This window comes from Aquarana catesbeiana, linkage group LG07 (assembly GCF_042186555.1).
Source record: "Aquarana catesbeiana isolate 2022-GZ linkage group LG07, ASM4218655v1, whole genome shotgun sequence".
Taxonomy (NCBI): Eukaryota; Metazoa; Chordata; class Amphibia; order Anura; family Ranidae; genus Aquarana; species Aquarana catesbeiana.
Window position 1 is genome coordinate 26,756,793 of NC_133330.1, and position 15,293 is coordinate 26,772,085.

Genomic DNA, 15,293 nt, shown 5'->3' on the forward strand with positions numbered 1-15,293 from the left:
AGGAGTGGAGGATGGTTCCACATAGTCTGAAATGGATGCTGTCATTGTTGACTGTCTGGCCTGTCCTCTGGTTTCACTATTTTGCAAGTTTCCAACCACAGACATGCAGTTAAACAGCATACTTGTTTAAGCCAGTGAAGACACTTTGAAATGTGCCAGCTCTTCCCACAACAAATATGGCTGCCTCTGGACTGTCACTACCTGACGTGCTCTTTGTCGCAATGGGTCCGCGCCTTGTTTCCTCCGGCAGGGAAATTTAAACACATTGCGAAGGTTCCGCCTGTGAATTACTGCTATGGAGACCGGGGACGGCGATCCGCCGGGGCCGCTGTGGGTGTCGGAGACTTTGCGGGTGCTTGCTGCTGCCCTGCGGGAGTGCGGGGCGCCCTCTGCCGCCTGGTTCAAGGAAAGCAGCCAGAAGAACCTGAGGAGCCGGGACTTCCTGGTGCCCCGCGGAGCGCTGAGGAATTCCTTCCCCGAGGGAGAGGTGCACATGGCATGGGAGGGGGGGCAAGGAAACCCGACAACTTAGTGTTATCTATGGCAATACAAGTCCCAACTTAACCCTAGTGTTATCTATGGAACTACAAGTCCCAGCATGCACTCCCACCCTAGTGTTATCTATGGCACTACAAGTCCCAGCAAGCACTGCCTTTCTAGAAACATATATGGCACTACAAGTCCCAGCAAGCACTGCCACCCTAGTGTTATCTATGGCACTACAAGTACCAGCAAGCACTGCCACCCTAGTGTTATCTATGGCACTACAAGTCCCAGCAAGCACTGCCACCCTAGTGTTATCTATGGCACTACAAGTCCCAGCAAGCACTGCCACCCTAGTGTTATCTATGGCACTACAAGTCCCAGCATGTACTGCCACCCTAGTGTTAGCTATGGAACTACAAGTCCCAGCATACACTGCCACCCTAATGTTATCTATAAAACTACAAGTCCCAGCATGCACTGCCACCCTAGTGTTATCTATGGCACTACAAGTCCCAGCATGTACTGCCACCCTAGTGTTATCTATGGCACTGCAAGTCCCAGCATGTACTGCCACCCTAGTGTTGTCTATGGCACTACAAGTCCCAGCAAGCACTGCCACCCTAGTGTTATCTATGGCACTACAAGTCCCAGCATGTACTGCCACCCTAGTGTTATCTATGGCACTACAAGTCCCAGCATGTACTGCCACCCTAGTGTTGTCTATGGCACTACAAGTCCCACCAAGCACTGCCATCATAGCAAGATATATGGCACTGCAAGTCCCAGCAAGCACTGCCACCCTAGTGTTATGGCTCTTCAAGTCCCAGCAAGCACTGCCACCCTAGTGTTATCTATGGCACTACAAGTCCCAGCAAGCACTGCCTTTCTAGAAACATATATGGCACTACAATGTCCAGAATGCACTGCCACCCTAGTGTCATCTATGGCACTATAGGGGCCAACATTCATTGTTACCTGACAGTACAATATGTCCCAGCATGCACTGCCTTCCTAGATACATATATAACACTACAAGTCCCAGCATGCACAGCCACCCTATATCATCTATGGTACTACAAACACCCAGCATTTATTGCTACCTGATAGTACCACACGTCCCAGCATGCATTGTCACCGATGGTACTACAAGGCCCAGAATCCTTTGCCACTTTAGTGACATCTGTGGCACTGCAAATGCCCGGAACGCACTGCCTCTCTAGTGTTATCTATGGTACTGCACATCCCAAAATGCACTGCCTACCTAGTGTCATCTATGGCACTACAAGTCTCGGCATACGTTGCCACACCAGCGACATTGATGGCACTAAAAGTGTTTTTTTTTTTTATGGCACTACAAGTCCCAGCATGCACTGCCTAGCTAGTGTCTTCTATGGTACTATAAGTTCCAGCATGCACTCCCACCCTAGTGTCAAATATGGCACTACAAGTGCAAGCACGCATTGCCTAACTAGCAACATCTTTGGCAATAAAAGTGTTTTTTATGGCACTACAAGTTCCAGCATGCACTGCCATTCTAATAATATCTATGGCGCTACAAGTCCCGGCATGCACTGCCATTCTAATAATATCTATGGCGCTACAAGTTCCAGCATGCACTGCCATTCTAATAATATCTATGGTGCTGCAAGTCCCGGCATGCATTACTACATTAGTAACAGCTGTGGTACTACAAAGGCCCAACATTTATTACCATCACCTAGTACTACAAGTCCCAGAATGCACTGCCACCCCAGTGTAATCTGTGTCACTACAAGTCTCAGCATGCCAGACAGCACTGACTTCACGATCTCGGGCCCTCCATTCACCTTAGGGCTCCATGTCCCGGCATCCTTCAAGCAGCTTTTGCTCTGCTGTTTTTAGGAAGCTTTCCCAGATCACAACCAACATGTTTTATTGCTGTCAAATGATTCCATAAAGATTTAAATTGTGATTCGTGGTGCAAATCTGGATAAAATAATGACCATCACGATGAGTCTACTGACTTACATCACTGAAGTACTGTTCTAAGCCAATAGCAATGATAAAGCCGCATTGAAAAGAAATAGCGTAAAACACCTTGAAAGTTTAAAATGATGAAACAAAGTATCATCATAGTGATTTCTAGAATACTCAAGGATCTCGTAAGTTACATTGTGGATTGTACTGAAATACCAAAACCAAACCGAAACCAAATTAGGGCGTATCCGAGTTTCAGAATTACAATATTAACGAATTTAAACAAATCCAAAATAACAAGATTTTGGACCAAATTCAAATCAGATTCAAAACGTTTTTGATTCGAATTTGAATTTCCAAATAGAATAGAAAATAAAGAAATAGAATAGAAAATAATAAAATAGAATAGAAAATAAAGGAATAGAAGAGAGAGAATATAAAGATTTTCCAAAATTTGAACAGAATAAATGTGAATAGAAAAGAATAGATTAGAATAGAATAGAGAATAAAAATAGAATAGAAAAAACAATAGAAGAAAAAGAATATAACCATCTTTTCAAATTTCGAATAGAATAGAAAATAATAGAATAGAAAAAAAACAATATAGTAAAATGGAAAGAATATACAGTGAGGGGGAAAAAAAGTATTTGATCCCCTGCTGATTTTGTATGTTTGCCCACTGACAAAGAAATGATCAGTCTATAATTTTAATGGTCGGTTTATTTTAACAGTGAGAGACAGAATAGTAGGGCTGAAACAACGAATCGATTATGAAATTAATCGATTATGAAAATAGTAATCGATTAATCAGCCAGTAACATAATGGGGTTAAAAATAATAAAATTAGCCCTTTATAGTACAAAAAGCGCAAATAACCGCTACTGTAAATATTACTTTCACATTATTTGCTTTTTTTTTGTACTATAAAGGGCTAATTTTAGTTTTGTTTTGTTTTAACCCCATTATGTTACTGAACATCTTAGAACTGGTTCACATCTTTGTTTTTTTTGGTGCTTTTTGCAGAAACACACTACAGTTCATTTAACATGGTTTCCTATGGGACACGTTCACATCTATGCTTTTTTTTCAGCCGCTGCGTATTTGGAAAGGGTCAAGGACTTTTTTTTTTAATGCAAAACAGTGCTTTTTTGGTTCAATATACTTCAATGGAGAAGCTGCAGAAAAGCACGTAATGCGTTTTTGCAGCAATTTGTATTTTTTAATCTGCCCAGCAACAAATTGGCCAAAAAACTGTATTTCTCTTCTAATAGTGTATACAGTATATTCCTCTAATAGTGTATATACAGTATATCTCTTCTGTCTGTTATTCTCAGAGTGGATTCAATATTTTGCTCCCTAACCATATAGTTGGTTGTTTATATTTACCACTGCATAGAGATATTTAAGAATAAATTGCTTTTTTTTTTAAACTTTACATATTAACTAAATTATACACCACACTTTTTTTTTTAAGGTTATTAATCAATTAATCGACCAACTAATCGATTATGAAAAAAATCATTCGTTGCAGCCCTACAGAATAGCAACAAAAATTTCCAGAAAAACACATTTAAAAAAAGTTATAAATTGATTCGCATTTTAACGAGTGAAATAAGTATTTGATCCCCTATCAATCAGCAAGATTTCTGGCTCCCATGTGTCTACTATACAAGTAACAAGCTAAGATTAGGAGCACTCTCTTAACCTATGAGTTTTTTTAGTGTGTTTTGCAGTTTGCAGAAACGCACTACAGTCCATTTAACATGGTTTGGCATGGTACAAGTTCACACCTATGCGTTTTGCGGCCGATGCGTTTTTGGAAAGGGTCGGGACCTTTTTCCTGTGATTTGCAGTTAATAGACTTCAATGGAACCACACCAGAAATGCAATTGTTGTGTTTGTGATGCGATTTTTGATGTGTTTTGCGTTTTTTATTTTAACACTGTATATAGCTGGTTGCTAAGCAGGGGGCCGGGAAGCTGGCCTCCGCGTCCTTAACAACCGATGAGTCATCAGCTGTCAGCAGGCTTCCTCGCTGAAAGCTGAATGTAAAAACGCAAGCGCCCCCCCCCCCCCCTACAGGGCCTCTCTTCCTGACAACCCTGGCCGGTTGTTTCGGGGTCTGCGGGCAGGGGGCTTATCCGAATCTGGTAGCCCCAGAACAAGGGGGCCCCCAGATCCCGCCCCCCCATATGTGAATGGGTGTCGGGTATCCCTACCCATTCACCAAAAAAATAATGACCCCCCCCCCTCTGACAGGGAGAGCTGCTGATCGGCTCTGTCAGAGGCTCCTTACCATGATCGGAGATGCGGCGTGACACGCCGCACTGCGCGCCCCTGCATGTCATCCTGCTGGACTTCATATGACGCCCAGTTAGGATAACAGAACCACTTCCCGGCTGTCAATCTGCTATAGGCTGGGCAGGAAGTGGTTGAAGACAAAAAAAACCCCGTTAAACACGATATGCATGAAAAAACGCGGGTTTCAAAACGCACTGAAAAACGCATCAAACGTAGCCGCATAGATGTGAACCTAGACTTAAAGGGAGTGCTCCTAATCTCAGCTTGTTACCTGTATAAAAGACACCTGTCCACAGAAGCAATCAATCAGATTCCAATCTCTCCACCATGGCCAAGACCAAAGAGCTGTCCAAGAATATCAGGGACAAGATTGTAGACCTACACAAGGCTGGAATGGGCTACAAGACCATCGCCAAGCAGCTTGGTGAGAGGGTGACAACAGTTGGTGCGATTATTCACAAATGGAAGAAACACAAAATAACGGTCAATCTCCCTCGGTCTGGGGCTCCATGTAAGATCTCACCTTGTGGAGTTTCAATGATCATGAGAACGGTGAGGAATCAGCCCAGAACTACACAGGAGAATCTTGTCAGTGATCTCAAGGCAGCTGGGAGGGACCATAGTCACCAAGAAAACAATTGGTAACACACTACGCTGTGAAGGACTGGAATCCTGCAGTACCCGCAAGGTCCCCCTGCTGAAGAAAGCACATGTACAGGCCTGTCTGAAGTTTGCTAATGAACATCTGAATGGTTCAGAGGAGAACTGGGTGAAAGTGTTGTGGTCAGATGAGACCAAAATCTAGTTCTTTGGCATCAACTATTTGGAGGAGGAGGAATGCTGCCTATAACCCCCAAGAACACCATTCCCACCGTCAAACATGGAGGTGGAAACATTATGCTTTGGGGGTGTTTTTCTGCTAAGGGGACAGGACAACTTCACCGCATCAAAGGGACGATGGACGGGGCCATGTACCATCAAATCTTGGATGAGAACTTCCTTCCCTCAGACAGGGCATTGAAAATGGGTCGTGGATGGGTATTCCAGCATGACAATGACCCAAAACACATGGCCAAGGCAACAAAGGAGTGGCTCAAGAAGAAGACATTAAGATCCTGGATTGGCCTAGCCAGTCTCCAGACCTTAATCCTTTAAAAAATATGTGGAGGGAGCTGAAGGTTGGAGTTACCAAACGTCGGCCTCGAAAACTTAATGACTTGGAGAGGATATGCAAAGAGGAGTGGGACAAAATCCCTCCTGAGATGTGTGCAAACCTGGTGGCCAACTTCAAGAAACGTCTGACGTCTATGATTGCCAACAAGGGTTTTGCCACCAAGTACTAAGACATCAAATACTTACTTCACTCATTAAAATGCAAATAAATTTATAATGTTTTTGAAATGCGTTTTTCTAAATATTTTTGTTGTTATTCTTTCTCTCACTGTTAAAATAAACCGACCATTAAAATATAGACTGATCATTTCTTTGTCAGGGGGCAAACGTACAAAATCAACAGGGGGTCAAATACTTTTTTCCCTCACTGTAAACATGTCCTGAAATTAAAATTTTAAATAGAATAGAAAAGAATATAACAATCTTCCGAAATTCGAAAAGAATACATTTGAAAAGAATAGAATAGAAAAAATTAAATAGAATAGAAAAAAACAATAGAATAGAATGGAATATAACCAGCTTCAAAAATTCGAATTTCAAATAGAATAAAATAGAATTTGAATAGAATAAAATAAAACAGAAAATAATAGAATAGAAATACCAATAGATCAGAAAGAATATAACCATCTTCTGCCTGAAATTCAAATTTCTAATAGAATAAATTTGAATAGAATAGAAAATGAAAGAATTGAAAAAAAAAAATAAATAAAATGGAAGAGAGAGAATATAACCATCTTCCAAAATTCAAATTTTGAATAGAATAAATTAGAATTAGCATTCCATTCGAATTTTCAGAATTTGGTCGAATTGGGTTCAATACGACCGAATTTGGAAAATTTGAATTAAATTCGAATAAACCAAACGAATTCTGGAAACAAATTGAATGAGTTAAACTAATTTAATAAGTGAATTTATGTAAATAACATTTTGAAACAAAACAAATTTTTGTTCTGCGCATGTCTATACTGGAAAGTGATCTAAAGCGGTTTTGTTTTGCAGGTTCCGGCAGAGCTGATCCAGAAGCTGACGACTATAAAAGTCCCGGGAACTCTCCCTATAAAAAGATGTCTGCAGACAGAAACCGGGCTTGTCATCCAGCTGGACAGACCTGAAACTTTCCATCGAATCCTGAGAGACTTCACACCGTATCTGAAGCCCGTCCCGTCCTCCTCGAATGGTGTACAGACCACATTCATCCTGAACTGCGTCCCCCTGCATGCCTCCTCCAGTCTGGACACCTTCAAGCTCAGTCACCTTAGAGCGGTATTAGTAGCGGATCACCTGGCGGAGGTGCTCAGATTAAGAGGGTTAGTAGAATTCTAAAGGACAGGGTTCGGTTAGAGCAATGGTCCCCAACCTTTTTTGGCACCAAGAACCGGTTTTCACGGCAGCCAATTTTCCCAGGGAACAGGGGGGTGTTGGCTGGTGAATGGGTCGGGGGATGGGGTATTCAAGGAGTCTGTCTTTAGCCCCCCCTTTACAGCACAGTCCCCCCTTTATACCAGTGTCCTAAGTTCCCCTTCACATTACAGCCTCCCTTTTACTTTACAGTGCAGTCCCCTTTACATTAATGTAACGGGGACTGCTCTGTAAAGAGGGCGCTGTAATGTAAAGGGGGGTTGTGATGTAAAGGGGACTGCACTGCAATGTAAAGGAGGGTTGTGATATAAAGGGGACTGTATTGTAAAGGGGGGTTGTGATATAAAGGGGACTGCACTGCAATGTAAAGGAGGGTTGTGATACAAAGGGGACTGTAATGTAAAAGGGGGTTGTGATATAAAGGGGACTGTAATGTAAAGGGGGGTTGTGATATAAAGGGGACTGTAATGTAATCTAAAGAGGGGTTGTTATATAAAGGGGACTGTAATGTAAAGGGGGGTTGTGATATAAAGGGGACTGAACGGTAATTTAAAGGGGGCACTGTAATGTAAAGGGGGGGGGCTGTGATTTAAAGGGGACTGCACTGGTTTCATCCTCCCTCTTTTTATCAACATGCTAATGACATTTTAAATAAAACCTTTCTGCTTTTATTACATATGCTTTTATAGGCCCATCATCACTGGGTCTTTGTGCTTCTTTATGCAATGCAGGCAGATCGTGGCTGGTAGGAGGGGCCAGCAGGGGGCTGTACATACCTTCCTGAAAACATCACAGTACCCGGCCTCACTACTCCTCCCAGGAGCCCTCAGCCCTGGTGCAAGCAGTGGGTTGAATTTTGGGAGGAGTTATAGCAATATCAAGATGCCATGATGGGTGGGTGTCCGTCTGGAGGAGTGGGTGGTCCTAGGCAGGCTGTATTCGCATAACACCCACATGTGATGCTTAGCCACCATGATTTAAAGTGTTAAACCCACAACAGTAAAATCAGTCTGTATATGCAGTAAAGCATGCTTGTTATACTCACTGTGGAACTTAAGGGGTTAATCCTGCACATTGTGTAACAAGGCTGTTTGATCCTGTCTTCTCTGATCCTCCACTTCTTCCACAGACCCCAAACCATCACCTTATAGAACTAAGCCTTGGGGGCACTCTGCATATGCTCAGTTTGGTGTGTATTGCTAGAGAGGTTTTTTTTTTTCTTGGGAGAGTGCATGTGTTCAGCACGGGGCCAATCAGCACTGTATGACATGTTTATTTAACCGCTTGCCGAACAGCCGCCATCATTATACTGTGGCAGGTTGGCACGGCTGCGCGAATCGCCGTAGGTGTACATCGGCCGCTTTAGGCGTGATAGGGGTGCCGATGCATGTGCCCGGCGGCCGCAATGTTCCGCCGGCCACCCGCGATCGCTCCTCAGAGAGCCAGAACGGGGATCTGTCAATGTAAACAGACAGATTCCCGTTCTGACGGGAGTAGAGAGAGATCTGCTGTTCCTAGTGATCAGGATAAGCGATCTCTCTCCTCCTCTGCTAAAAATCGCAGATCGCCGCCATTACCAGTAAAAAATAAATAAATAATAAAAATGCCATAAATCCCCTATTTTGTAGACGCGATAACTTTTGCGCAAACCAATCAATATACGCTTATTGCGAATCAGGGGCGTTGCTAGGTTTACAAAAGATCTGGGGCTAGAGCCCCCCATAGCAACGTAGTAAAGAAAGTCATACGCTTGGGCGGGCATACACATGTATATAATATACGTGTTTGTGTATATATCCCCAGAGAGCCCCCCTTACACCAGGGTCCCCAAAGAGCCCCCTTACATTAGGATCCCCAGAGAGCCTCCCCCTTGCATCAGGGTTCCCAGAGAGCCTCCCCCCTTAATCAGGGTCCCCAGAGAGCCTCGCCCTTAACTCAGGGTCCCCAGAGAGCCTCGCCCTTAAATCAGGATCCCCAGAGAGCCTCGCCTTTAAATCAGGGTCCCCAGAGAGCCTTCCCCCTGCATCAGGGTCCCCAAAGAGCCCCCCACTTACATCAGGGTCCCCAGAGAGCCTCCCCTCCCCTTAGGGACCCCTGCAGAGACTCGGGGCTATGGGCCCCAGATTCGGGGCTATAGCCCCAAAAGCCACCCCCTAGAGACACCACTGTTGCGAATACATATTGGCCTAAACTGATGAAGAATTCATTTTTTTTTTTTTTGGATATTTATTATAGCAAAAAGTAAAAAATATTGTTTTTTTTTTTTTCAAAATTGTCGCTCTTTTTTTGTTTATAGCGCAAAAATTAAAAAACGCAGAGGTGATCACATACCACCAAAAGAAAGCTCTATTTGTGGGGAAAAAAAGACATAAATTTTGTTTGGGTACAACATCGCACGACCCTGCAATTGTCAGTTAAAGCGACGCAGTGCTGAATCGCAAAAAATGGCCTGGTCATTAAGGGGGCAAATCCTTACGGTCTTTAAGTGGTTAAAAAAAAAAAATATATATATATATCTATATATATATATAGATATCTATATATATATAGATATCTATATATATATATATATATATATATCTTAGCCTTTATAATCACTTAAAGGGAAAACTGGAATTCAGTATTAAACAAATTTTTCTTTGAGTGTTATATAAAGTAATCCGGTTTCTGAAGATGGTGCAGTAGATGTAGAGCTCTCCTCTATGTTCATTTTTTTCTAGGGAACAAGTCCATCTGATTCCTCCAATCAGGAACAAGGAAGTTGGCGACTTTTTGAAGCAGCTGGGGATCACTTGGCCTTCTGATGTTAAATCTCCGGACGTAGATCAGACCATTTCTAGGTACAAGCATTGCTTGAAGGAAGAACTTGGCAGCAGCAGTGTCAGTGTGGACTCTCACCCGCCAGCAGATGAGTCTTCTGTGTCCGTCCTCTTCAGTGTACATCTGAAATCCTCCGCACAGGAGCATGGTCTCTGCCTGGAGGGATATGACCCAAATATCGACCATTTTCTGGGTAGGTCAGAGTTGTTCTATTTCATTTACAGTTTTTGGATATATAGGTGCAGTTTTACTGCATATATTTTGCTTTCCTTGGTCGCCCCCACTCTGCTAACCTCTTCCTCTGGAAATGCTGTTGGCCTGGCTGTCATTCTGAGCCTTTTGATGATACTTCATATGCAGGACATGGAGTCTTGCTTTAACTTGACTTATTTTTCCAGGCAAAAGCTATAAAGGCACATTGTCATCACTGGGGAGGATCGGGAACTTTTGGTCTGGGGGGGCAGGGTTTTTTGGGGGGGAGACAACCAACTGGCCCTTTCATGGTAGGGACAGTTTACTCTAATCCAAGGGTCTCCAAACTTTCTAAACAAAGGGCCAGTTTATGGCCCTTCAAGTGGTTAACTAGGAGGTTGATCCGAGGAGCAAATGGTTCAAGAGAAACAAGATACAAGGGATGTCTAATGCCGCGTACACACGATCGGACTTTACGGCATACTTGGTCCGGCGTACCGGATTTTGTCGGACAATTCGATCGTGTGTGGGCTCCAGCGGACTTTTTTTTCTCAAAAGTTTGACGGACTTAGATTTGAAACATGTTTCAAATCTATCCGACAGACTCTAGTCCGGTCGAAAAGTCCGCTCGTCTGTATGCTAGTCCAACGGACAGAAACCGACGCTAGGGCAGCTATTGGCTACTGGCTATCAACTTCCTTATTTTAGTCTGGTCATACGTCATCACCTACAAATCCGTCGGACTTTGGTTGATCGTGTGTAGGCAAGTCCGTTCATTCGGAAAGTCCGTCAAAGTCCGCCGGGCAAAGTATGCCGTAAAGTCCGGTCGTGTGTACGCGGCATAAGGAATCGGGCAAGGAGCTTGTCCAGCATCTCAGGCGGCTTTGCAAGAAAAGATACTGCCAGACACAGCACAGGTTGCAGGTTCAGATCCGGGTCCTGACAGTTTTGACAATTAGTGTCAGAGGAGAATTATGCCGCGTACACACGGTTGGACTTTCGACTGACTTTTGGCAGACTTTTGGCGGACTTGCGGCAGACTTTCTTACGAACGGACTTGCCTACATACGATCACGTAAAAGTCCAACGGATTCGTACATGATGACGTACACCGGACTAAAATAAGGAGGTTGATAGCCAGTAGCCAATAGCTGCCCTAGCGTGGGTTTTTGCCCATCGGACTAGCATATAGATGAGCGGATTTCTGGGTCCGGTGTAGTTATGACGTAAAGATTTGAAGCATGTTTCAAATCTAAAGTCCGTCAGATTTGCGGCTGGAAAAGTCCGCTGAAAGTCCGCTGAAAGCCTGGGGAAGCCCACACACGATCGGATTGTCAGCCAGCTTTAGTCCGTCGGCGTCCGTCGAACTTTTGTAGACGAAAAGTCCGACTGTGTGTACGCAGCATAATGCCTTCCATCAATGAGAGGAATACTTGTAGTACCCCAAGGGTCTAATAAAAGCAAGCAAAGAGCCACGTCCAGCCCATGGGCTGCAGATTGGAGAACGCTGATCTAAGCCAATAAAAGTTCTCTACAAGAAGTGTGTGATGGTGCTGCAGTGATTGATGGGCATAGTGACAGGTTCACTTTTAAGTGGAAGTTGCTCACAGTTGGATGTCCAGGATTACAGGTGTAGAAGTCAAACCAAGCAAAACAACTGCGGCAGACACAATACCAAATGACAGACAGCCTAAGTTGTCCTTGCTTGCCGCTTGATTCTGTCTGTCTTTTCTTACTAAATCTCATCTATGTGTTTTTGTCACTTAGTCAGCGAGGAAGACCTGAACCACGTGGCACGGCTGGAGAATTCTGTCAAGGTGTCTGTGGTGAGTACCTCGGAGGTTAGCTTCTTGTTATGAGAACAGCCCACATTGCAGCTTGCTAAATGGCTGCTTCCTCTTCCCACGATCACACTTTCGCTTCAGAGATCGTTCTTTATTGGGGTCTGAATGGTGGAAGAAGGGCAGCGCAGTGGTTTGGGCTAGCACTTCTGCCTCGCAGCACGGGGGCCCTCAGTTTGACTCCCAACCAGGTCACTGTCTGCATTGAGTTTGCATGTTCTCTCTGTGCTTGTGTGGGTTTCCTCTGGGTACTTTGGTTTCCTCACACATTCTAAACACATGCTGATTGGTTATCTGGCTCCTATCTGTATGGCCCCAGTATGTGTGTGCATGTGAGATAGGGACCTTAGATTGTAGGCTGCAGGAGGTGAGGGACTGATGTGAGTGTACCATATCTAAAGTGCTGTGTAATAGGCCACATTCACACCTGTGAATGTGTCCCCGACCAAGTTTTCATGCAAGAACCCCAGCGGGGATTCCCAGCAATTAGCTGCGGGAGATTGCCGAATGAAAGACAGTCTGCATCCATGACCGATCACTCGCAGGTGATCCCTGCATAGCTATTACATGTGAGCAGTTGCGATTAGCTGCAGGAGCCAGCAGCTTCCGATTGCTTTAAGGCCTTTTTCACACCTATGGCATTTCTTAGTGTTTTTTTGCATTTTGCAGATTTGCACTACAGAATGTGTTCCATAGGAAACCATGTTGAATGAACTGCAGTGCAAATCTGCAAAATGCAAAAAGCACTAAAAATGCGTAGGTGTGAACCAGGCCTTAATGGGGCCGCCTTCTGCAGCTTACCACCAGGAACCTCCGCTGGGGATCGTGCATGTAAACGCTGTCAGGCCCATTCACAAGTGTGAATTTCTTCTTCAATATATAAATACCTGTAATAATGAATAATATATGCGCCATACTTATGATGTATATATTTATTTACCTCTGCAACCAGAAGGGGGCAGTACCCTGTGCCGTTCTTCACATTGTGAGCCGCGAGGAGGAGTTCCACCAGCAGAAGCTGGACCTTCTCTGGAGGTTGCTGGAGCCTGGAGCAGCAGCTGTCACTCAGGTAATGAACGCAGTCACCCAACACACAGACCTATTGAAAGAAGGCAGCACATGGAGTGGTGAAGATATGCCAGGAATCCTTGACGTATTAATAAAGTTTATCTCTAGTCAGTACTTTTTTTTAGTCTTAGGCAACGCATCAAGAAGTGAGAGGAAATCCTTCTAAATTAAAGGGGTTGTAAACCTTCGTGTTTTTTCACCTTAATGCATCCTATGAATTAAGGTAAAAAAACACCTGTCAGTGACCGGACACCGCCCCCCCCCCCCCCCCCCCCCCATTTTACTTACCTGAACCCTCGAACTTGACCCACGAGGACGCGCTGTCTCTCTGCCCGGGGTTCTCGGCTCTTGATTGGATAGATTGATAGCAGCGCAGCCATTGGCTCCTGCTGCTGTCAATCAAATCCAAAGACGCGAGCTCTGAGGGGCGGGGCCAAGTCCTGCATTCGGCGCCTCTATGGACACCGAATGCTGGACTCGGGAGCGCGCCCGCAAGGTAACCCCCCCCCCGGAGAGCGCTTCTCCTAGGGGGTTATCTGATGTGAGGAAGAGCTGCCAGAGCTGCCGAGGGACCCCAGAAGAGGAGGTTCGGGGCCACTTTGTGCAAAACGAGCTACACAGTGGAGTTAAGTATGATATGTTTGTTATTATTATTATTTTTTTTTTACCTTTACAATCACTTTTAGGCTAACTTTTGTTATGAAAAATGGCCTTCCTTTTCATTCAGCAGCTGCTGTAATTTTCTTTAAACTTCAATGCAGTATGGCAACCTGGAGGTGTTCTGTACACAGATGGTATACAGAACGCCCCCCCAGAAATATCATTTCCTGCTTGTGTGATTGGTTCACTGATTTTCCCAGAAGTCTGCACTGTGGGATACACAAGTGGGATTTTAGGTAATCCCTTCAAAAGAATTTCAGTTTTGGTGAGATACTCCCCAAGTGTTGCATCTCATTAGAACACAGAGTGCATCCGGTGATTATAATGAACCAGACCCTCCCAGTCAGATTCAGTCTACAAAGGACATGGTGAAACCAACAGCTATTTCTTCAGAGCAACAAAAGGTAGGTATCTGCCACAAAGTTTGTTAAAATCGCTGCAGTGTATTTTGATCGATCATCCAGAAGGGGAACGATTTTGTCTCAACAAAAGTGGAGTTGCTCTTTAGGTGCCTGTCTTAAAGAGGAAGTAAACCCCGATGGGTTTTACTTCCTCTTTATTCCCCTGCAAAGTAAAAGCATAATGGGCTAGTATGCATCGCATACTAGCCCATTATGTGCCACTTACCTGCAAAGGAAGCCCGTGATGTCCACGCTGGTGGAAGCATCTATTTTTGCCCCTCTTCCTTCCGGGGCCGCGGACTCCGGCTCTGTCACTGGCTGGAGCCGCGTGACGTCACTTCACGGCACACGCTGGGGAAGAAATGGCGCGGAGGGCTGTTTCTTCACTGCGCATGCGCCGATGACATGATCGGCGCAGTGGACACGAAATATCTCCTGAACGGTGCACGTTTAGGAGATATTTTCAGTACATATAGGTAAGCCCTATTATAGGCTTACCTATATGTAAAAATAGGTCAGGGGGGTTTACAACCACTTTAATGTATAATTCCAGTCAAAACCTAATTAAGTTAAAATGTACTCCCACCCCCCATTCTAAGCCTATTCTATGTAGCCTGTAAAAGGAAAGATCTGTATACTTGTCTATTTGGAAGTCGCTCTGGTCCAGTCACATGATCGGCCCCAGCGGTGGCTTCAGCAAGGAGGACAGAGCAGCGACAACGGCTGCAAAGCCTGGGCAATGACATCACCCATAGGCTTACTATGGGGCATCCATTGTCAGCCGTTACTCTTCTATACTGAAGCTGGCGTTGGAACTTGATCATGTGACCGGACCAGAACAACTTCAGAATAGGTAAGTATAGGCATCTTACCTTTTTAAAGGGTAGAAAGAATAGGCTAAGAATGAGGGTGGGAGTAGATTTTAGCTTAGTTTTGACTGGAATTATACTTTAATACCGGCCTTCTGTAATCCTCTGGTACAGCAACACTCACAGTAGGAAAAATAGAGCTAAAATTTTGAGACAATCAGAACTGC

At 44.4% G+C, this 15,293-nt stretch overlaps 1 protein-coding gene across 1 annotated transcript in view; it reads left to right on the top strand.

Moving 5' to 3' along the window:
• The first annotated feature begins 222 nt into the window (after window positions 1–222).
• DALRD3 (DALR anticodon binding domain containing 3) overlaps window positions 223–15,293 on the top strand; it is a 36,430-nt gene continuing 21,359 nt past the window's right edge. The window contains exons 1-5 of the mRNA XM_073591832.1: window positions 223–487; window positions 6,916–7,223; window positions 9,996–10,288; window positions 12,055–12,113; window positions 13,081–13,197. Of these exons, the coding sequence (XP_073447933.1) occupies window positions 296–487; window positions 6,916–7,223; window positions 9,996–10,288; window positions 12,055–12,113; window positions 13,081–13,197 (969 nt within the window). The 5' untranslated portion in view covers window positions 223–295. The remainder of the gene's footprint in view (window positions 488–6,915; window positions 7,224–9,995; window positions 10,289–12,054; window positions 12,114–13,080; window positions 13,198–15,293) is intronic.